The sequence below is a fragment of the Rosa rugosa genome, chromosome 4 (genome assembly GCF_958449725.1).
Source record: "Rosa rugosa chromosome 4, drRosRugo1.1, whole genome shotgun sequence".
Classification (NCBI taxonomy): domain Eukaryota; kingdom Viridiplantae; phylum Streptophyta; class Magnoliopsida; order Rosales; family Rosaceae; genus Rosa; species Rosa rugosa.
Window position 1 is genome coordinate 16926941 of NC_084823.1, and position 23790 is coordinate 16950730.

The 23790-nt window shown below is 38.4% G+C and overlaps 1 protein-coding gene and 2 long non-coding RNA genes across 6 annotated transcripts; all 3 read left to right on the forward strand.

Annotated features, from left to right (window-relative positions):
• Positions 1-2372: 2372 nt before the first annotated feature.
• Positions 2373-7760, forward strand: LOC133742694 (receptor protein-tyrosine kinase CEPR2). The gene is made up of 3 exons (XM_062170371.1): positions 2373-2921; positions 3705-6394; positions 7153-7760. Exons 2-3 carry the CDS (start codon positions 3829-3831, stop codon positions 7539-7541), a joined length of 2955 nt encoding a protein of 984 aa, XP_062026355.1. The 5' UTR covers positions 2373-2921; positions 3705-3828; the 3' UTR covers positions 7542-7760.
• A 5932-nt stretch (positions 7761-13692) lies between these two features.
• LOC133746410 (uncharacterized) lies at positions 13693-15140 on the forward strand. Of its 2 annotated transcripts, none has more exons than XR_009864113.1 (3): positions 13693-14079; positions 14178-14223; positions 14323-15140. It is a non-coding gene; the product is annotated as an uncharacterized LOC133746410 (long non-coding RNA). The 2 variants fall into 2 exon arrangements; XR_009864112.1 differs by having other exon boundaries at positions 13694-14079; positions 14350-15140.
• A 4692-nt stretch (positions 15141-19832) lies between these two features.
• Positions 19833-23451, forward strand: LOC133706475 (uncharacterized). 3 transcript variants are annotated; one of them, XR_009844564.1, is made up of 4 exons: positions 19833-20386; positions 20464-20662; positions 20768-21197; positions 23078-23451. It is a non-coding gene; the product is annotated as an uncharacterized LOC133706475 (long non-coding RNA). The 3 variants fall into 3 exon arrangements; XR_009844563.1 differs by having other exon boundaries at positions 20768-20876; positions 21008-23449; XR_009844562.1 differs by having other exon boundaries at positions 20768-23449.
• The last annotated feature ends 339 nt before the right edge of the window (positions 23452-23790 follow it).

Sequence of the window (23790 nt, forward strand, 5' to 3'; positions counted from 1 at the left end):
ACAAACCTACAAAAACACTAAAAGATGTAAATGAATCATAAATCAAGAGAACTAAACATAAATATCAAGATTAAGAGGCATAGAAATATAGGAAAATATGAGCACATCAAATACCCCCACACTTAGACTTTGCTTGTCCTCGAGCAAAACAACGAAAAACTAATTAACAACACAAAGACACAAAACAAAACAAACAAAAACACAACACACTAAGCCTTTCAACATTAGTCTTAGAAATCTCAAACTTTCATGGCATCAAGATTAGCACAACAACCAAGAATCAATCCAACATTTATTCGAGAGTTAACAAAAACATATAACTTAACATATAAACATGTAGGACATGGGGGCTACATTGGTGATATTAATCTCAGCATGCTTCAAACAAGTTATGACTCAAATCCTCACCGGTTCACCCTCTTTCTTCTCTCAGATTCATTGGCTCATGCAAAAGCATATATTCACTCAAGTTATATGTGAGAGAGATAATATATAAGACAAACAAATAGCTCACATATAATAGAAATAAAAAGCTTTTTCTGAAAATATTTTTTCAAGTATGATCTCATGAAGGATACCAACTACTTGCACAAATAGACCCAAGCCATAAGTTCAACTCTTATAACTCATCTCCACAGATCAAAGGCTGCTCTTTTCAAGGATCAAAGAGGTCTTATAATTAAGGTTGTAATGGGGCCAAGGCTTACGGTTTATAGAAACGAAGGGATAGGAAAATCACAAAGTATCCTAAAAACCTAGTAGAGCTCTTGTTGATGTAGAGAGACAATCTTGAAATTCACCAAGTCAAAAACGTCATAGACTCCTTCAAAGTCTTTATAAAGGGCCAAATGTCATCATTGTTCTGCTTCATTCTAAACATCCTTTGAACACTTGTGAATTGGACAAAGACCAAATTTTTCTTGAATAGATCTTCACTTCAAAGCAAACTCCAAATCCACAATGGGGGGACTAAAATCCATAAACACTTATCATATTTTTTTTCTTTTGCCGTCACATATAATTTTTTTCAATTTTTTTTTCTTCTTCTTTTTTTTTTTGACTTTTCGCGGCATATACATACATGCATTTTTTTTCAAGTCTTACCCCCACACTTAAACTTCATTCTCTTCTCCATCTTCATTCTTGACGCCAAAAACTTCTTGTATGTCTAAAAAATAAGCTCCACTAAGTCTTTAGAATAAAGGCTAAAGTTGTAACTATACTAAGGTTCAAGGGTTAAGGATTATGAGGGTGATGAAAGAAAATGCTCAATGTAGGCTCAAAGGGTTTAAACTAGGGGGGTTGCACATCTTGGTTCAAACCCGACCCGAATGGTCGGTTCCAGTCCGGATCATCTTGGTTTCTCGGTCCCTCGGGTCAAATCACCCAGCCCTAGTTTCAGTTATGGGATCATATTTTTTGTGTTATTTTATTTACCAAGTAGCAATATAATAGGTAACTTTTTTGTATTGTTATAGAGAACTATAAAAACTAGTGAGTTTGATAGGGAGAAAGTCTTGGAACAAGTAGGGGCATACGTGTGACGAGTCATAGTTTAGACCATAAAAATTTATATCAACATTTCCTCGCAAAAAGATAATAAGATTTTTGTCTTTTAAATTTATATGATATGATGAGAGAGACTCTAATGCGAACATATAAAATGAGGACTACCTAATCAACAGTTGTGAAACACACTTTTCGATTATATTTCAGCAAAGCAACCATTAGATATTTAGATAAGCATGCGTAAATCACTTTTGAAAATTTTCTTACAAATTACTAATTTTTAAGGTATCAAATTAGATCAAATTAATAGATGAATCAAATCTGTCAAACCTGAACGTTTCATTTTCATAAATAATAAATCACGATTGTGAATGTGTTAACGATTTTTTATTTGATTGAAAATTTATAAACATGTAACGGTTGATTTGGCGAATTATGATAAAAATGTGGATTTCACAACTATTAATTAAAAAGTCCTCATTATAGTTGTAACTGTATTCCATGATATATATTAATCATAATTGGGCGGTTAGACAAATATGTTGATCGCGCACTTGTCTCGAGTGCTCGTAGTGGTTTCCTATCCTAATCACGTTGCGTCCGTTTAATTGAGAAGTTTGCTTTTTTGCTCTGTTTGATAACAACCCCCATCCTTTCACAACCGTACTGCATTTGTTTCTTCCACTCAACTTTTGTCTCGAGTTCAAAATCGCGAGAAATTAAGAGTAAAATCAAAGGCAGGAATTATATTAAGACTGAAGACTCCAACCATCTTCCACTAAATATCTTTCCCTTTCTTGAGAGTCTTGACCACATAGTACGCATCATGCTTCGTCAGTCGTCACCCACCCCATCATCATATAACAATAATTTCTCAGTTTTCGAGGTGCCCCTCTATATTCCAAGTCCTTACTCATCAGCATTTTTGTCTCTGCCTCCCAGCTTCTAAAAATAAACACAGTAATAAAGAATCTCTCTTTGAGAGCTCTCTCTCTCATTCCCTTCTTTTTTCTCATTTTGGGTTTTCTTTCTTTCTTTGCTAGTCTGAAACTCCTACTGTTTTAGCTGGGCACCTCAAAAAACATGTGTCTTTGGGGAGAGACTAGAGAGAGAGTGTCAGGGACTGTTGAATAGCCTAAACAAGTAAACTTGGTGTTGGGAAATCTATTTATTGTGTGTTTTTCAAGGGAAAGTTTTTAATTACTTTCCAACATTCCCCATTTCTTCCCCCTGAATCTTCTCTGTTCAGACTCCAAAGACTTTAATATTCTTGACAGTTCACACCAGTCAGTCCAATTCCAAGCTCTTCTTCTTCTTCTTCTTTAGATATCAGTTCACTTCTGCTCAAATTTGAAAGTAAAAGGTTGATTTTGGGCTCTTCATGGTTTGATGCAACATCCCTCTGTTCTCAGGTACTCCATTACTTATCAAGCTCTACTATTTCTGTTGATTTTCTTCATTCTCAACTCTGTTCTTTAGTTCTTCACTTGCTTCATGGTTGATATTATAACAATTGGAATGAAAGAAAAACTAGAAATCTCATATCATGGTTGGAATTTGAAACTTTATATTTGGCATACCAGATTAAGTTACTCTGTTTTTATTTTTTATTTTTATTTTTATTATATATAAATTCTGTTTTCGATCTTAGTCAGATATGGTCTTTCTGGTCATGATTTGGTGCTAAAGTTGTTACTAATCGCAACTTAATCAGTATCATTAACTGTAAAATTGAAACCTTCGTTCTGGTCATTTGTCATTTGATTAGTTGCGCTTCAAGAATTTTCTTTGCTTAGATTGCAATATAAAATATAAGCCCCAGATGCAAAACATCATAATGACTCAATGAGTGACTTCAAAGTATAATTTTCTTCTCTCTTACATATACATCAACCATAATAAAATAAAATAAATTAACAGGGATTACAATTGTTAATAAGCCACAGCTACAGACAAAATTGACGTTTTAACGTCATCTTAGTATTTCTTCTTCTCTGTGTCTCCATCTCTCTCAGTCTCTCACCCACATATTAACTAGTATTATCAATTATTCCAACTGAAAACCTTATACTTGTTTATTCATATGACATTATTATAAAATCTTATTGTACATATTATAGTATTTGTGCTATAAATATAAAGATAGAGAGTCATGGACAATGATTTATGGGCGTTTTCTTCTGAGCTGTTTCCAGGATGGAATGGTCTTCAAGTCCAAATGAGCAATAATGGGGTGGTTGTTATTGATCTGCTAAGCTAGATATCCTCAAAGATTCTCTGTTTCTTCCATTGACCTTTTTGCCCTGCGCTTTTCCGACAATGGCCAAAATACCAGTTCCCTCCTTGCACTTGCTACCAGTCTTTACCACATTGTTCATTTCTTTGCTTTTCCCGCCATGTATGCCTCTAACGGTCGAAACTGAAGCCCTCCTTGAGTTCAAAAGGCAGCTCAAGGACCCTTTGAGTTTTCTTGATTCGTGGAAAGAGTCGCAGTCTTCTTCTTCCCCCTGTGAGTTCTCCGGGATTACTTGCGATTCGGGGAAAGTCACTGAAATATCTCTTCACAACAAGTCACTCTCAGGTGAGATTTCGCCCTCCATTGGCACCCTTGAGAGCCTCACCACGCTTGTTCTGTCTGCCAACCTCATTACAGGAGAGGTTCCTGCCCAACTGACTCATTGTGCCAATCTTAAAACATTGAATCTGTCTGAGAATCAATTGGTTGGAAAAATCCCGGATCTTTCCACCCTTAGAAACTTGGAGAGACTTGATCTTTCTGCCAACAGGTTCTCTTCAGAGTTCCCGTCTTGGGTGGGAAGTCTCACAGGTTTACAGTATCTGGGCCTTGGGCAAAATCTGTTTGATGAAAGCGAAGTTCCTAGGAGTCTTGGGAATTTGAAGAACTTGACATGGCTGTATCTGACAAATTGCAGCTTGATGGGAGAGATTCCGGAATCTATTTACGAAATGAAGGCATTGGGAACATTTGATATGTCAAGAAACAAGCTTTCTGGGAAACTCTCTAAGTCGATTTCCAAGCTACAAAACCTATTTAAGATTGAGCTGTTTGCAAACGGTTTGGGTGGAGAAATCCCACCCGAGGTTGCTAATCTCACCCTTCTGAGGGAATTTGATATTTCAACAAACAAATTTTATGGGAAGTTGCCTTCTGAGTTTGGAAATCTCAAGAATTTAGTGGTTTTTCAGTTGTATGAAAACAATTTTTCAGGGGAATTCCCTGCTGGGTTTGGAGATATGCAGCATCTTACTGCTTTGTCAATATATGGAAACAGATTTTCTGGGGAGTTTCCTGCAAATCTTGGGAAATTCTCACTTTTGGATAGCATTGACATATCTGAGAATCAGTTTTCTGGTGCTTTCCCAAGGTTTCTTTGTGAAAAGAGGAAGCTACAATTCTTGCTCGCTTTGGATAACAATTTTTATGGGGAGTTTCCAGATTCTTATGCTGACTGTAAATCTCTAGAGAGGTTTAGAGTAAGTAAGAACCATTTGTATGGGGAGATTCCAGCTGAGTTTTGGTCACTTCCTAAAGCGACAATCATTGAGTTTAGTGACAATAACTTTCGTGGAGTGATTTCCCCCAGCATTGGGTTTTCTACCAGCTTGAATCAGTTGATGTTGCAGAACAACAATTTCTCAGGTTATCTTCCACCGGAAATTGGGAAGCTAACAAAGTTGGACAAGCTCTATTTGAATCATAATAACTTTTCAGGTGAAATACCTTCCGAAATTGGTGCCTTGAAGCACTTATCATCTTTCCATGTTGAAGAAAATTCTTTGTCAGGCTCAATACCTTCAGAACTGGGAAACTGTGTTAGGTTGGCGGACATGAGTCTTGCTGGGAATTCCTTAACCGGAAGTATCCCACCTACGCTTTCACTCATGAGCTCTTTGAACTCTCTAAATCTCTCTCGGAATAAACTCTCAGGTGAGGTTCCAGAAAATTTAGAGAAATTGAAGCTAAGTTTCATAGATTTGTCTGAAAATCTGTTATCTGGAAGAGTACCATCTGATCTTCTGACCACTGGTGGAGACAAAGCCTTTCGTGGAAACAATGAACTCTGCATCGATCAATATTCAAAAACACATTCAAATTCTGGTATGAATACATGTTCTGAAAAGCATAGTCAGAAAAGGGTGCTTCAGAATAAATTGGTTTTGTTCTCTATCATAGCATCTGCCTTGGTTGTTGTTTTCGCTGGATTGGTGCTTGTCAGTTATAAGAACTTCAAGCTTTCTGAGGTTGACAGAGAAAACAGTTTGGAAGAGGGGAAGGAAATAGATCCGAAATGGAAACTTGCATCTTTTCACCAACTGGAAATAGATGAAGATGAAATCTGTGATTTAGAAGAAGAAAATTTGGTTGGTAGTGGCAGCACCGGGAAAGTTTACCGCCTTGATCTGAAGAAGAATGGTGGTACAGTAGCTGTAAAACAACTATGGAAAGGCGATGGCTTGAAGCTTTTGACTGCAGAGATGGATATTTTGGGAAAGATCAGGCATAGAAATATATTGAAGCTTTATGCTTGTTTAGTGAAGGGAGGATCTAATCTTCTGGTGTTTGAGTACATGGAAAATGGAAATTTGTTTCAAGCGCTTCACAGACAGCTTAAAGGTGGGCAGCCGGAATTGGATTGGTACCAGAGGTATAGGATTGCTTTGGGAGCAGCTAGGGGGATTTCTTATCTACACCATGATTGTTCCCCACCTATAATTCATAGAGATATAAAATCAACCAACATTCTGCTTGATGATGATTACGAGGCAAAAGTTGCTGATTTTGGGGTTGCAAAAATTGTACAAAACACTCCCAAGGGTTCAGAGTGCAGCTCCTTTGCTGGGACACATGGGTATATTGCTCCTGGTGAGTTTCAAAACTATAAAGCATATTCATTTTATTATTGTCACTACTATATATTACTTTTTGTTTGAAACTATCTAGCAGACCACATTCAGCAATTTGTGATGTCAGTTAACACTGTTTCTTATTTCAACCATATATGTTCAAAGCAATTGCTTTTGACATTCTTTTACATCTCTAGATTTTTGATCTGCTAACAATATCAGTATATATCATTTATAACATACCATTCTCTTGAGGTTATGTCACTTTTGTGCTTTGAAGTAAAACTTGTGAACCAATTCACTTTCAGCCTCTTTGCTGGATTAGTATATTCCATGTCTTGCACAATTTAGTATTGCCTGAAGAATTCTTTTATCAAGTGAAGCTTTATCACACAGTAATATGAACTTTGTGTACTTTTCTGTAAAGTTCAAATTTGGATTAATTAGGTCCATATGGTTTAAATTAGTATCGGATTAACTTTATCATATATATTGTTAGCTCAACATTAATTGGGCTCGCTGCCAGAAACAGTAGGACAGCTATGCAATTTCATGATCTTCTTAGTGGGTTTGTGACGGTCTTTAATCAGGCGTGAGCCTTCAATTTGTGTCATTGCTGTTTAGAGCTAGGCTAGCTTTATTCTAATGTAATGTTCCGCAGAGTCTTCATGTGTTTAAAAATCTACTTTGTACTCTATAGCTAGCCTGGACTTGAAACATCAGTTTCAGACATGTGTTCAATAATTCTTAATGGGTAGAGGCTATTTTCCTTTGCAGAGCTGGCATATACTGCTAAAGTCACTGAAAAGTGCGATGTATATAGTTTCGGTGTGGTTCTACTTGAGCTAGTTACTGGTAGAAGACCAATTGAAGATGACTACGGGGAAGGAAAAGACATTGTATACTGGGTTTCTGCCAATCTGAACGACCGTGAAAACGTTCTGAAGGTTCTTGATGATAAAGTGGCAGATGAAAATATCCAGGATGACATGATCAAGGTTTTGAAGGTAGCTATTCTTTGTACTACCAAGCTTCCATCCCTGCGGCCTACAATGCGAGAGGTGATCAAGATGCTTATTGATGCTGATCCTGGCACTTTAACGTCTCGAAGCAACAATTCTGTCAAAGAAGGCAAGGATTCCTCCAGTTTGCTTCTCTCCCAGTAGTAGTTGATTTCAAGGATTATACAAATGCTATAATCTTTATGAATGTTTGATGAAGTAGATAATTGAAGCTCCATTAAGTGTGCCATCAACTGCAACAGTTTTAAATATTTGGCACTTAAACTGCCACTCTTGCCCCTTATTTGCCAAATATGTGAGACTCCATTCTTATAGCAAAAATTTTAAGAGGAGGTCTAAATCTATACTATTATTAAGAGAAAAGGTTTTGTTAGCCAAAATGCATATGAAATTACATATGGATCCTTACATCATATATTAATTTGAAATTATACTTAATAACTAAGGGATAAGGATGTAAATAACAAAATCAAAATTGTGTTGTAGAGAAACTGAAATTGAGAGGAATTTGCTGTGTATTCTCATTGATAATAGGAGCCTCTTTATATAGAGGATTACAATGCATAGAATCTCAATCATACAAGGAAAGTAATCTTACATTGAATAGGAATCTAGATCCTTCTAATGTAACCCTATTACCACTAGGTTAAGTAACCTAGAGTTTGGGCCAAACACATAAAAGAGATTTCCTTAAACACTCCCTCTTGTGTTGCCCAAACGCGGTGCTTCTCTCGTTGCCTCGTTAAAAACCTTGCTGAGTAACAAAAACCCAGTGGGACAAAAATAACCTCGGTCGAAGGGGAAAAAGAGCACAACACACCCTTCACGTTTCGAGACCATACATGTAGACATCTCCCCCTGATGTCTGCATCTCCCTCTGATGACTACGGTCATGGGAGTTCGGATAACTTCCGCAAACGATGTTACCAACATGTTTCTCGAAAGTGGAATTTAGGCAATGACTTAGTGACCAAGTCTGCCACACTGTCCTCAGATCGAACCTAGTTCATTTTGATATTGAGGAGAGTCTGTTGTTGCTGATTAAGCTTGGTGTTGTCGCTTTGATGTAGCCTTGCTTCATTTGTTCAAAACAAGCTGCATTATCCTAAATGCACGTAGGCTCATCTATGGTAGACTTCAAACCACAATTATTCGAACATGCGTAATTATGGATCCAATCCATATACATTCACGAATCTCTTCGTGAAGAGCAATAGTCTCTGCATGGTCCAAAGATATAGCGACTAGGGTCTATTCTGTAGACCTCCAAGATATCGCAATCTTTACCCATGGTGAACACTTAACCAGTTTGGGAATGACCTTTGTGTGGGTCAGAGAGATACCCAGCATCAGCAAAACCTTCCAAAACGCTAACTTCGTTTTGGGATGGGGAGAGGGGACGCAGGCCAGTGTTGGCGGCGTTCCTGGTGTGTGATGGGTCCGAATCCATCATCTCTCTGTAGGGATAAAGCATGCCCATATCAATCGTACATCTCAAGTCCGAAAGATATCTTTTACACCAATCCAATGGCATCGCGTTGGCGCACAGCTATACCTTAGCTAACAAGTTCATGGCAAATTAATGAGATGTCCGGTCTTATGCATTGAGCTAAGTACAATAATGCGCCTATTGTACTTAACTAGGGCATTTCTGCCCCTAGTGCCTCTTCGTCATCATCCTTCGAACGAAGAGGATCATTTTCAGGATCAAGACTACGGACGATCATGGGGGTGCTTGAAGGCTTGATCTTGTCAAAATGCCTAAGCATCTATCGACACGATGCTCAAGTTCCAAACCGAGACATAATCGTGTTCTCCCATAATCCTTCATCTCAAAATCGGATTTCAAGTGTTTAGCGGTTTCCCTTAACTCTTTAAGGGCTTCTAATGAAGATCATGTCCAACATGAACCGCGATAGAATCCGAAACTTGTTATGGAAACGCGTGGGCATATCCCTTCCCAATCAAGTAGTCACTTTAGTGAGCGTTTCAACCTTATTGTAAACGCGCTCCGTGGTCTAGAGCCACTTGACTTGGGTAAATGAAGTTCACCATGAACCTTCATGTATATTCCGTATCTAGATCCCTATAGAGATACGTAGTGACCACATTTGTAAGCTGCATGTTCAGTTATTCGAAAACTACCAAACTGACAGGGTAGTGGAGTGCAATGACATCCATTACGAGAAAATATGTCTCATCTAGGGGTCATCATGGGCCGGGCTAGGGCCGGCCCTACCCTAAATTTTAGGGCTTAGGGTCGGGCCGGGCCGGGCCTAGTCAAAGTCAACAAAATTTAGGGCCGGGTAGGGTCGGGCCGGGGCTTAAATATGCTAACCCTTACCCGCCCGAAAAGCCCGATCCGTTAGGGTCGAAAGGGCCGGATCGGGCCGGCCCTCAAATAGGGCCAAATAGGGCCGAAATGGGCCAAAAAGGGCCTTACTTTGTTTAACAAAAAAAAAAACATTATTTTTTTCTTCTCAAAATATGGCTTAATGGTATGTATTGGTGATAAAAGACTCATTGTTTTTTATTGAACATATTTTATATTCATATAATACTTGTAACTTATAACATTTATTAATATTACTTAAGGTGGTTATATTCAATTAATTATCTATATAAATCTCCCAATATTAATTATTGTGTAACAAAGAAAATAGAAAATAAAGAAAACAAAACTTATGAAATCAATTACAAAGAAAGAGATAAATTGCATATTATAGAAAAAAGAGAAACGTAATAAAAAAATAAAAAAAAATTATGGCTTATTCGGGCGGGCCAAAAATTTCGAAATGGAAATTGATCAATCTGACAATGCTCATGGAGAGGGTAACAAGCCTAATAAACTAGTTATACTACATTACAAGGCATATAAGGATTATGTGCGATCCAAAAATTTTGAAATGAAAATCGACCAATCTGAAAATTCTCGTATGTTTATACAACATTGATAGGTATTGTGTAAAGAAATTAGGCCGATCTGCCGTGAATAAGGCGTCCAACGTAGCGGTCAACGCTTTGCACAAGCAAACTTCCCTAAGGGGAGCGGCAACATGCACGGACAAACGTTGCGGAATTTTGACATCCGTAAGTAGACCCCCTACCCATGAGAGTGTGGGAGCTGAAAGATCGAAAAAAGTGAATTGCCAAGGACCGGTTAAGAACATATTTGTTTTATGTTCTATTTAGGGTATTGAGTTGACCGGGTAGATCGAGGTCCAACCGAAGGCGGAAATTGCTGAAATTTCTACCACTAACATATATTCATATGAAAACAACATCCAGCGGTTCATTTTAAAAAATTCTATTTCGTCCCTCATTTTCCTCATGGAGGGTAACAAGCCTAATAAATTAGTTATACTACATTACAAGGCATATAAGGATTATGTGCGATCCAAAAATTTTGAAATGAAAATCGACCAATCTGAAAATTCTCATATGTTTATACAACATTGATAGGTATTGTGTAAAGAAATTAGGCCGATCTGCCGTGAATAAGGCGTCCAACGTAGCGGTCAACGCTTTGCACAAGCAAACTTCCCTAAGGGGAGCGGCACCATGCACGGACAAACGTTGCGGAATTTTGACATCCGTAAGTAGACCCCCTACCCATGAGAGTGTGGGAGCTGAAAGATCGAAAAAAGTGAATTTCCAAGGACCGGTTAAGAGCATATTTGTTTTATGTTTTATTTAGGGTATTGAGTTGACCGGGTAGATCGAGGTCCAACCGAAGGCGGAAATTGCTGAAATTTCTACCACTAACATATATTCATATGAAAACAACATCCAGCGGTTCATTTTAAAAAATTCCATTTCGTCCCCCATTTTCCTCATGGAGGGTAACAAGCCTAATAAATTAGTTATACTACATTACAAGGCATATAAGGATTATGTGCGATCCAAAAATTTTGAAATGAAAATCGACCAATCTGAAAATTCTCATATGTTTATACAACATTGATAGGTATTGTGTAAAGAAATTAGGCAGATCTGCCGTGAATAAGGCGTCCAACGTAGCGGTCAACGCTTTGCACAAGCAAACTTCCCTAAGGGGAGCGGCACCATGCGCGGACAAACGTTGCGAAATTTTGACATCCGTAAGTAGACCCCCTACCCATGAGAGTGTGGGAGCTGAAAGATCGAAAAAAGTGAATTTCCAAGGACCGGTTAAGAGCATATTTGTTTTATGTTCTATTTAGGGTATTGAGTTGACCGGGTAGATCGAGGTCCAACCGAAGGCGGAAATTGCTGAAATTTCTACCACTAACATATATTCATATGAAAACAACATCCAGCAGTTCATTTTAAAAAATTCCATTTCGTCCCCCATTTTGCTCATGGAGGGTAACCTCAATCATTTAAATGCAATGTATAAGTTATACAACTTTAGGAGGCAAATTGGTATAGACCAACATATTTGTAATTAAATTTGAAATTTTTATCTTATATCTACGCACATCCATTGATGAAATATTTAAAAATGTGATGTAAAAAAATTAGCACGTTTTGCGGTTGTCACGCCATCGGTCAACCAAGAAAACATACAAGTGAATATGGTTGACCAATCCGATCGGGTTCGAAACTATGGTGAAATTGACTAAATTTTTAACCACACGCATAATTTATTGTAATAATCACATCGAACGGTTGATTTTCTCATTTTCTTTGAATTGATAGAGGTTGCTCTTTGGAGTGTATGATATATAAATATAGATTTATAAAAAAATTAGTGTCCATTCTCTTTGGAGTGTATGATATAAAAATTAGATTTACATAAATTAATTGGGTTCAAATGTTCAATCTAATACCCATTCTCTAAAATAACATATTTCTTATTTCTTTTTATGTAAATATGTAATATAGAAAAATAATAAAAATAATATATAAATTTTAGGGTAGGGCCGGGTAGGGCTTTTAGGGCCGGGCCGTAGGGTAGGGCCGGGCTTCATTTGGATGACCCTTACCCTACCCTATTTGAGAAAGGGTAGGGCTGGCCCGCCCTAATGTAAGGGCCCGGTAGGGCTTCGGCCCTACGGGCCGGGCGGGCTTAGGGCGGGTTTAGGGCCTAAGGGCTAAATGATGAGGCCTAGTCTCATCATAGTCGATTCCAGGGCGTTTTATGAGAAGCCTTGAGCCATAAGGCGAGATTACCATATCTTTTTCTCACTATGCTTTCTAACGAAGACCCATTAGTCAACAAATTTTATGTTAGGAGGTGTTGGCATCACTAGCTCGAAAACCTTCCCCTTCGTTAGAGAATCCTTCTTAACCTGGATCGCATCTTTCCATTTAGGCCAAATCTCTCTACGTTGGCATTCATTCATCAACGAAGCGTGGTTCGATATCATCTGACTCAACAAACTCATGCGCAACGAAATATGCAACTACATCATCAATTATGATGGAGTTTCTATCCCACGTCTTATGTACACTAGTGTAAGTTTCATAGAGCTCTATATTCTCAGGAATAGGTTCTGACGTTGAGGTGTCCCCCAACGATAACCATAACCCGGAAGATACTCATAAGACGGATTTTGAGTGTTGATGATCCAAGGATTGGTTTGTGCCAAGGTATCCTTCGAACCCACGGGCCTCCCACGCATTCTAGCTAGGGTCATGGCCTGTAACGCCAGAGTACCACTCTCTTTGGCGTTGGCGCTATGCCTACCTCCGTGTAGGGTGACGCTACGTCCTCTCGTAGGGACGTCATTCCTTGCAGGCATGTTTGCAGCATATTAATTTGTGTGATCTCGTCACTTTAATAGGGATCGAGATGAGACATAGTGGGGACAGACTACGACAATTCCTGTCGTTTCTATTGAAGAATGTGTTCTTATCTCCCCCTAACGACGGGAGGACTGTCTCATCAAAGTGACATCCGCAAATCTAGCGGTAAGGAGATCGCCTAGCAAGGGCATTAAGTGGCGGATGATTGTTGGAATCTCAAATCCAACGTAGTTGGCCATTCGTTTGTAAGGACCCATCACAGAGCGCTGTGGCGGCGCAATTTGGCACATAAGTGCACTACAACAAAATAGGGTATTAGTGACCAAATGTTAGTGACCACTTCAATATTGGTCACAAATACTATTGAATTAATGACCAATACTATTGGCTGGTCACTAACACTTTTAGGACCAACTAAATGAATTTACCTGCCCATTGTTCAAACTTTAATGACCAAAAATTTTAGTACTAGTGACCATTCATTTTGGGTCACTAATGTTTTGAACTAATTAAAGAGTGGTTTCCCTTTAGTGACCAAAACTTTTCAGTTGGAGGGATTTTTTTCTCTTAAATCTTGAAGTTGGCGGGCTCTTAAAACACGCTTTTCAAAATGAAAAAATCGGGGCATTCTAAAGCGCTATCTTCATCGACCCTCTTATCTTCATCGTCCTTCTCCCTTATAGACCCTTACAGACCCAAAACATAAAATCCCTAGCTCACAGACCCTCTTATCTTCATCGTCCTTCTCCCTCACTCCATTGTTCTGTTCGCGAGTCATGGTGGTCGAGCTCTGAATTCCGACCACCTAGGACGACCCATTCAAGCACGTAATGGTGTCGCTCTACCTCAGTTTGCTGAACAACGATCCCAGAGTTAACCGTCATGTTATGGGTTTCGAGCCTGAGCAAATTATGATTCGGTTTCGATATCCTGGATTACAGGTTTGTTTCTGGTAAGTAAGCTTTGAGATTTGATTTTGTCGTGGGATTTGAGAATTGGGGATTTTTTGAGATTATGAAATTTATGGGTGCTGCATTGATTTTGATGCAGGACCATATAGAGGAAGCCGAGAAATCATTTGTTATGCGAAGCTAAGGTATGCAATTATAATATCGACGTCGTATTTGATTACCTCCGTCTCTCTCTCTCTCTGGAATCTTCTTCAATCGTTGAAAATTGATTCCAATTGAACCAGAAAAGTGATAAAGCTCAGATCTTGCAGCTCTCAAACAAACTCCAATCAGTAATCAGTGGAAAGCCCTTTCTTTTCTGGGTATGTTCTTCCTTTGTTTCCCCTAACAAACCCACCAAAACAAATATGCAATTGCATTTTCAAGTGTCAAGTCTCTTGCTTTGTTTCCCTGCGCCCGTGAATTGAATTGGGTGTGTGCAGATTGGATTTTAAAGCTTGCGCTATATAATGGAGGATGTCCAGGAGCAGCAAAGTGAATCACTTGGTACTTCATCCTAATCTTCCCTTCATTTTCAGTTATGAAATCTTTAGAGATATAGTTGTGATGTTGATACCTTTTTTCATATTGTTAATCATCGATGCTTGATTATCTGAAGCTGAAATCACACCACCAAGTTTAGTTTTATGTGAATATAGAGTAATATAGCCATTTTGAAATTCAAGTGAAATCTACAATGACCACTATTTGTTTAATAATCAAGAGATCATCAGTTTATTTTGATGGAAGGAATTTAGTATCGACTGAATTTGATCTTAAAGTCATAAAAAGACGCTAAACTTCGGGGATGACACTACCTTTCTTGATACTCTTCCTATTGGTAGTGGTAATTTTGTTAGCACTCGGATCAAACTGAGTCTTAAAATGTTCATTTATCTAGTGCCACTGTTAGAAAGTGGTTTTCTAGATTCAAGTCATGGTTGTAATTCAAGAACCTTCAGATAAGATGGTTTTTGAGTCATTGAGTTGGACTGCATACACACAGATGTTTTTTTATATCCTTTTCTACTTAATTCTTGACAAACTGTTTACTGATTTTTTGTGTTGGCACACTCAAAGATGCGTAAGTACGATACTTGTACCCAGTCACTAGCTGTAACGTTGAGGTAGATTGAGTGGCGGTGGGTCGTAGACGAATTAGCATAGCTGCATGCGATATTGCATTACCCCAAGCGGATATAAAGAGATTGGTGCGCATTACCAATGTCTTCACTACCATCGTAGTCGTTTTCGCGAGACCATTTGGGTGTGTCCATGAGAATATGATGTCCAACATCAATCCCATTTCAATATCCATCGAAAGTCTTCGATGTAAACTCTCTAGCATCGTCAAGTCCAATTGACGGAATAGGATGATCCGGGGAATTAGTATGTATGGTGTCATGGCCATTGGGAGGAACAACCATGGCGTCATGCTCATGGTTGGAGCTATTGATGGCGTCATCACATGGGACTTGGGCGGCCCTATGGCGCCCCAAGACGGCTGCAGCGCCAAATGCTGCAATTGTTGCGGTCTTGCTAAGTCCAGGAATAAATTTTCGATTCTTGCTTCTTCTCACTCTGAAGAATGGATGTCCGTGTGAAGTCTTTAGTATACGGAGCATCATATCACGACCAGGATGACCTATCCTGTCGTGAAAAAGCCAATATGTGTCTAAATCCAAGAGATCTTCTCTCATAACTTCATTGGATTTAATAGCTCGAATAGTGACATAGAGTCCACTAGAGAGACACATAAACTTCTCTAAGATGCGCCTTTGTTCGCAATCATTAGAGGTATTGCAAAGGAACTCATTGCCGTTCTCTACATGCATTTTCGCATGGAATCCGTTGGCTACTCATAGGTGCGATTTGCCCTAAGAGCGTAAAGAGTTTTTGCGACAGTAATCAAGGTGCCTTTTGGCAAGGGGAACTTGAGCTATTCCATGTCCTTGAATTAATATTGATGGCCCAGCCATCGTAGTCACAAAACCATATGCTCAGAATCAAAATGGAGTCATAATGAAAAGAACTCGAAATTTTATTCATAAACCAACAGAGTACATCATTGTCTCTTAACCATTAGGAGAATCGAATCCAAATACTAGCTAATGCAAAACAATGGTAGTCGTCTAATTTCTTTCGGTAATTCCAAAATAAATGTGACCAGGTGAGTAGAGAGATGTCGGTGGAGCAAGGCTCGCTTAAGTACCACTAATCTCAGAACCTTCCTAGACATCACGCTTACTTTGGGTGAGCCTACTTTGAAGAAAGACTAAACCATTGGCATTTACTACAAAATATATGACAATTTACCTATTACATCTCTTGGAAAAATAAAGACTTAAACAGAATTGGTGATCTATTGATCCCAGCCAGATTTGTAGTCTTCAACCCTTCACTCTAGATCATCTTCTTGATCTTCTTGTTCCACATAGTGAGCTTCTCTTGCTTCACAATATGCTTTGTAGGCGGTGACAAGTTCTTCACGAGTTCTACAAATGTGTGCCCAATGATCAGACACTCCACATCGAGAACATACATCGTTTTGCTCGAACTCCATTGATTGAGGCGCTTTGAAAGCATCATTTAGATGGCTCTTAGTGTTGGTGGCGCCACCAACATGGCCAGAGGCGTTGCCTCCCTCTCTCTTTCTACGTTGACCTCTTCGGTTCCGTGCTCGCCTATTTTGGCGGTTACCTTCCCAAGTAGAGCGATTATATGGACCAGAACGTCCAGAAGTATCCCTAAGATTAGGGTTTCGCTCTTGGCGCCTTCTCTTAGGGGCGCGACTATAATTGGATTCCGGAATATGCTCTATTTCCACGGATCTCGAATTATAGTTCTTCACAAGGATGTTGTCATGCTTTTAAGAGCGACATTCATAGTTCCAATGAGCTTATGAAACCTTGTGATCCGTCCTGCAGCAATATCGATTCGATAGTTCTTAGCAACTATCAATCCAGAGACGAGGAGGGTAGAGAGAGTCTTCTCAATTAACATCGCATCTGTGATCTCTTTACCACAGAATTCCATTAAGGATTTAATGCGAAGTGCTTCCGAGTTGTAGTCAAGAACTGACTTGAAATCACAGAAGCGGAGGCTATGCCATCTCACTTCTAGGTCAGGAAGCAGGGAGTCACGGACTTTGCCAAATCTTTCTTCGAGTGAGACCCACAGCCTTCTGGGGTCTTCTTCATTCATTCATTCGTACTGGAGCAAATCATCCATATGACGAGTCATTAGGATGATGGCTTTCGCCTTATTTGCCTCTAAGGCTGCTCTATTTGCTTCCAAAGCTTGAGCTTGCTCAACAGTTGGCACGTCCTGGCTAGGCTCGAGAATCGTATCTAGGATTCCATCGGCCTTGAGATGCTGGCGGACATCACGAACCCACCTATGATATCCAGAGCCAGTTGTTCCCAATGGAGCAAAGTCCAATTTGTTCAGGTTACTCATCCTGAAAGAGAACAAGAAATTAGGGTTAGTTTCGGAGCGAAAAAGGCTACCACGAAAACAAATAAAATTTTTGAGCGTAGTCGCTTCCAAGAAATTCGATTCCAAAAGGGGTTGGATTAGATCGAAACAATGATGTTTGGGGTCGATCGTTTTATCTCAACATGCAAACTCTAATTTTGGAGGACTCTACAAGCTCCAAGCTTGGAGTGAGCACTAACCCCCACAGTTCGGCTTAATTTGGTGTCCCCTATATAAACCATAGATATACGCGGTCCAGTCAAAGATTCCGGCCTTCCCGCCCCGGTGATTCATCGTCGCCGCGTCGATATTCACAGTGACCCAAACAAATCAGAAGTAATCCGGTTGATGAAGAGCAGCTAGCTATGTCTATTTTGAGCTACAAATCCTAGCAATTTGTTAACGCAAATTGTAAACAAAATGTCATATATTAGAGGTAGAAGCATGAAGATGATACCTTGAAGAGATAGGTGAACTCGGGATCGTTGCAGCCGATTGGGGCTGCAGGTGGGTGAGGTGAAATGTATTAGATTAGGTTTTTGACATTGAGAGGAACGATTGGTTGGTAGATCTCCAAATAAACTCGATGGAGTCGACCTAAATCGGCTTATTTAGTTGTCGGTTGTATTCTGCTGGATTTGGTAAGATCTGGAGAGGAAAATAGCTCAAGGAGGTGATGGAAAGAGGAGGAGACGAGGAGGAGATCTGGGTAATCATCGAGGTATCAGATCGAGATGGAGTTATGGGCTCAAAGAACTGAAAGACGAAAGAGGGCGGAGCAGAGTTAATTAGGATAACGCGACGGCAAGTCTTTTGCAGTCGCTAATTGTTATTACCTTGCGACGGCAAATTCTTGCCGAAGTAAACTATAGGGGCTGGCGACCACAACTAGCGACGGGAATTAATACGGTTGCATAACTTTTACACAATTGCGACGATCAAGTTTTGCCGTCGCAAAAGAGTAGGCTTTAGCGACGGCAATTGCACGCCGACGCAAATTGGTGAAGCCAATTGAATTCTTTTCTGTAGTGTTTTCTGTAAATCCAAAGGTAGAAATCACATAATCAAATTTCTTGTACCACTGTCTAGAAGCTTGTTTTAGACCATAAATTGATTTTCTTAACTTGCACACTAAGTTTTCACTTCCAGCTTGTACAAAACCTTCTCGCTGCCTCATATAAATCACTTCATCTAGTTCACCATTCAAAAAGGCTGTTTTAACATCCATTTGGTGCAGCTCCATATCAAAATGAGCCACTAAAGCCATGATTATTCTAAACGAGTCTTTTGTAAAAACTGGAGAAAAAGTCTCAGTAAATTCAATGCCCTCCTTCTGTGTAAAACCTTTGGCAACTAACCTTGCCTTGTGTCTCTCTACATTGCCATTTGCATCTCTTTTGGTTTTGAAAACCCATTTACAACTTATAGGCTTCTGTTTGGGGTCAGGTTCAACTAATTCCCAAACTGCATTTTGGCTCATTGAATCAATTTCTGCTTCCATTGCTAGCATTTTGGCTTATTGATGCTGAACCTTGCACCTTCACGTCTCCAAGCAACAATTCTGTCAAAGAAGGCAAGGATTCCTCCAGTCTGCCTCTCTCCCAGTAATAGCTGATTTCAAGGATTATACAAATGCTATAATCTTTATGAATGTTTGATGAAGTAGATAATTGAAGCTCATTAAGTGTGCCATCAACTGCAATTGTTTAAATATTTGGCACTTAAACTGCCACTCTTGCCCCTTATTTGCCAAATATGTGAGACTCCATTATAGCAAAAATTTTAAGAGGAGGTCTAAATATTAATTATGAAACCACTCAAGAAATTGGATAAAGTTTACTTCCTTTTCCATGTGGATATTATTTATACTATTATTAAGAGAAGAGGCTTTGTTAGCAAAAATTTAAAATTTTGACAGAATTGACCCTAGAAGATTAATAAACTTTGAGAATTAATTAAATCACAAGGATAATTAAAACATTTACAAAATGTACTTTTATTAAAAAAAATTAAAAAAAAAGTACCCACAACCCACTTTTCTCTCTCCCATTTTCTTTTCTCTACAATAACCAACTCTTTTCCTTTTTATTTTCTGAAAAAAAAAAAACTTGCACATGCTCTGCATGTGTGGAGAAATGCTAGTTTCTTTTTAAGAAAATAATTATTCATCATTCTAAACAAAAAAAAAAAAAAAAAAAAAAAAAAAAGAGAAAATAATAATAATTATTCACAGGTTTGGTTCAAAAACGTAGCCGTTGCAATTGAGCATAGGAAGTGAAGGAAAACGCGGTTAGGCTTAGCGTGTGAATCCGCCGAGGATTAGGATAAATAATCCTAATTGCCTACAATTGGAAACTCTACTCTATCTTCTTCTACCCCTTGCAATTTGCAAACCCTAACCCCAGAATCAATTTGTCCCAATTCCGATTTTTGTTCAATCTCCGATACCCACTTGTAATCTTGACTAAAGATTCAATCTTTGGGGTTCAATTTTTTCTCTGAGAAAATAAAGGAATTAGGGTTTAGGAGTTAAGAGGAGGAGGAAGATGGTGATCAGGATTGAAGATTTGAGGAAAAATGAGACCAGGCTTTGCGGGTCTTTCTTGAAAATGGTTGAGGATGTGAAAGCCATGGCCAGCGACCCATCTGAGCAACAAGTGCTTCTGACCCAGATGGTTTTGAAGGAGTTGATGATGAATAGGAACAAACCAGAAGCAGCCTTCTCACTTGGTTTTCCCAAAAAGAAGAGATCTGGATCTAGAGGGATGCAAAAGCAGAATCAGAAGCAGAGGATCATCATCAAATTCAAACGCTGCGTCTCTGCCACTACAGGTACTGCTTCTTATTCTTGTTCTGTTTCCCCTGATTCTGGTTTTGTTGTAAACCCAGACCCACTTCATGATGATCAGAAACAGGATTTGAAATTGAAATTGAAATTGAAGAGCAAGAAGAGGTGCTACTCTGAAATCGAACAAGCAGGGGATGAAGGTTTCGAAGAAATAAACTCGAAAAGGCTGAGAAAGGGAAAGAATGATAAGAGGGTATTACCAAGTGTGCAATCGATGACTGTGGATTTTCCAATGGAAGAATTGCAGGATCGTATTCGTGGTATGGGTGGTTCAAATTGGAACAATGTTGATAGAATAATGGAACAGTGTTGTGGTGAAGAATTTAACTCCTGCCTTAAGATTTAATGCATCTCTTGTCATTCAGGATCAGATAACCCAAAGCCAAGAGCAATAGCAATAGCAATAGCAGGGGAGAGGAAGCAGATCAAGAGCAATATGACCATCTTTGCTTTGTCCTTGTTAATCTGCTTTCCGTGAGTATTCTTTGAGTCTTTGACTTAAACTTAAATCAACTTGGGTAGTCTTTGATCAATATATATGTACATAGTTATCAAGTCCTAAGATTTCTTGTTCATTAACTCTCTACCCTTCTCCATTTTCTCAGTCTTGCAGTTTATGTTCAACAGTAATTCAATGAACAACTTTCATTTTTCCGGTATGGTTTTTGTAATTTTAATACTTTCTCTATTTCCCCAAAGCTCAGATATCGCATATCTTCATTCTCTTTCTCTCAGATCATTCAGTATGCTCTTTGAGTTTTGGGGATGCATCCAATTTCTTCTTATGTTTACCTGGTATGTTAGCTTACATGTGCTCTTTTAGTTTTAGACTAGGCTTATTAATGCTTTTAACCATTTATCTTTGTTCGTTCTCTTCTTAATGGTGACAACTCATATATAAGAATTAGCTTATGAGTAAAGAACTAAAGATGCTTCTGATTTTTTACCAACTGGCATGGTGGTCTGCTTGTGTAGTATAGGTTGAATTACTTGCACTAGGCTATGTTTAGGATGAAGGATGTCTAGTTTCAACATCGTTGTTTCTTTTGACTGGAGGACTGAAGGAATGTTGGTTTAATTCACCGCTACAATTTGAGATATGGCTCATTAATTTTGGTGCGGATTAATGGAATGTGCTTTAGTTTGAGCTGCATCTGTCCTTGTTTTTGAAAGGATTTGATGTCTTAGTATGCAATTTGAGCTTTGTTTTTCAAATCAGATTGGTTTATGAATTATTTCCATTTATTTTCATAAAGATGAGTACTCTCACATTTGGATTCCAAATCTTCTTTACTGCATAAAACTTCCTAGAAGTAAGGGATGCAAAATTCCTCACCGAACAGATGACGATATCAGCTATTCTCCTCCCTGTCGAATTGTGCGTATGGGAGTAGCTCTATAAATCATATTGAAGTTTTTGGAAAATATGCATGAATGATGAAGTGGTAGTTTCATTTTGTATGCAGCACCTTGGCAAGATTCTGGTTTCTTAATAGAACCAATAGCTCATGTACACAGAAGATGATACAAAAGTCTAGTTTTCAAGTGTTAACTGTTCTGGAACTATCAAGATTAAGATCATTATGAATAACTTTGCTTTCCCTTGTTAAGCTGGTATTGAGTCTTTGATTTACAATTAAGTTAAGTCTATTATGTCCGTCTTGTTAGCTAGCTTCAGCATTATCAATGATGATATGTACATAAGAGTTGTCTACTCCATTGTCTTCATCTTGTACGTTCTGTTAGATAGTAATTCGATGAACTGACATTCACTTTTCCAATATGGTTTCGTTTAATATTGAATATTTTTGTATTTGCAAAAAATCATATATATGCACTTTGTGCTGCATCCTACTCCTTTTGTTTACCAATATGTTAGCTTACATGTGCTCGTTCTAGTTCTATACTAGGCTTATCTGATCTTTTAAATGCTTTACTTTTCGTTTTTCTTCAGGTCTGCCGACAACACTCAGGTGTTGATGGCTTGTTTTCAACTTTTATTATGATTTTGCTACTCAACCTCTAGTTTTGTAGTCCAAGTATTTGTTATTTTTGTCTAGCTGAATTGAGGTTTGACTAATACTCATTGCTAAGTAGTACTGATTAATAGAATTTGCTGTAATTTGGTATGTTCATGTTTCTGAAAGAATATGGTGTCTCGGTGTGGAAAATATGGATGTTTCTCAAATTAGATTGGATTGACTTTTCTGTTTCATTCACGAAGGTGATTATTGTCACATGACTCGCCTAGATTCCAAATCTTCTCTACTATTTAAAACTTCCTAGAAAAAAGTCTTGCAAAATCCCCACCAAACAGATGAGAGTACCAGCTGTTCTCCTCCCTGTTGTACATTGTGCTTATGGAATAAGGAATATGTTGGCTTAGTTGATGGTCAGTCTCTTTATTATTCTGATAGTTATGCTGAAGAGTGGAAGGAATGTGGGTTTTATTATCAAATTTACCTTTTTCCCAACTCTCACCAAGTATGACAAAATGAATTTTTAAAGGCATCACCTGCTTACTTTCAAAAAATGAGCTGGAATTTGTTTTTCCGTTTCTAGGACATGCAGACGCATGCTTTCCACCAGGCTATCTTTCCATTATGTGTTAGATGTTCTAATACACATACATATCATGTGCTATTAATGATTTTGCTTCTTCTGCAAATTTCCAGGTCATGTTAACTGTATAAAAGTTCGACATTGGTTCCCTGGTGGTGAGCACTTAAAGATCTACCATATGGGAGGAGAGCAAAAGGCCTATATATATACACTTGGTCCCTTACCTTTTGGTTATTGTTTTGGTTCTTGCTGCAGGTTCGTGCTTTAGTGAGAGGCTTGGATGATCTTTTTTTTTTTTTTAGTGAAACTATCCTCTTTGTAACTTTCAACTCGAGTAATATCTGAATAAAGTACTTGTACTTCTCCAACAGTCCATCTTCTTGAGTTTTTTTTATTGCATATCTTGTTTTATCCCCGCCATATATAAATGAGTAAACTTGGCTATTTTTCGCTGGGGGTTTATACTTTGTACTAGTAAACATTTGTAAATCTAATTTCTGGCGGTATTGTTGTTATATTAAATTGCTTGATGACCTACGATTTATAGATCACCTGAAATTGATCGGTTATATAATTTCTAGCTACTACAAAGCAATAGGTACATATATGCAACAACGACATATGGAATAAAATTACATCATCACACACAGGCTAAAGTCTCCATGTAACCGCAATTGCATGTAGTCATCATCTAGTGAGCCATTTTGATAGGGTAACTCAGAACATGTCTTAACGATCTTACTCCTAATTAAGATTATAAGAGTTGACCTCGGAAGTGAGTTTTTGAGGACTTGGACTTGGTCTTGGTTATATATAGGATTAAATT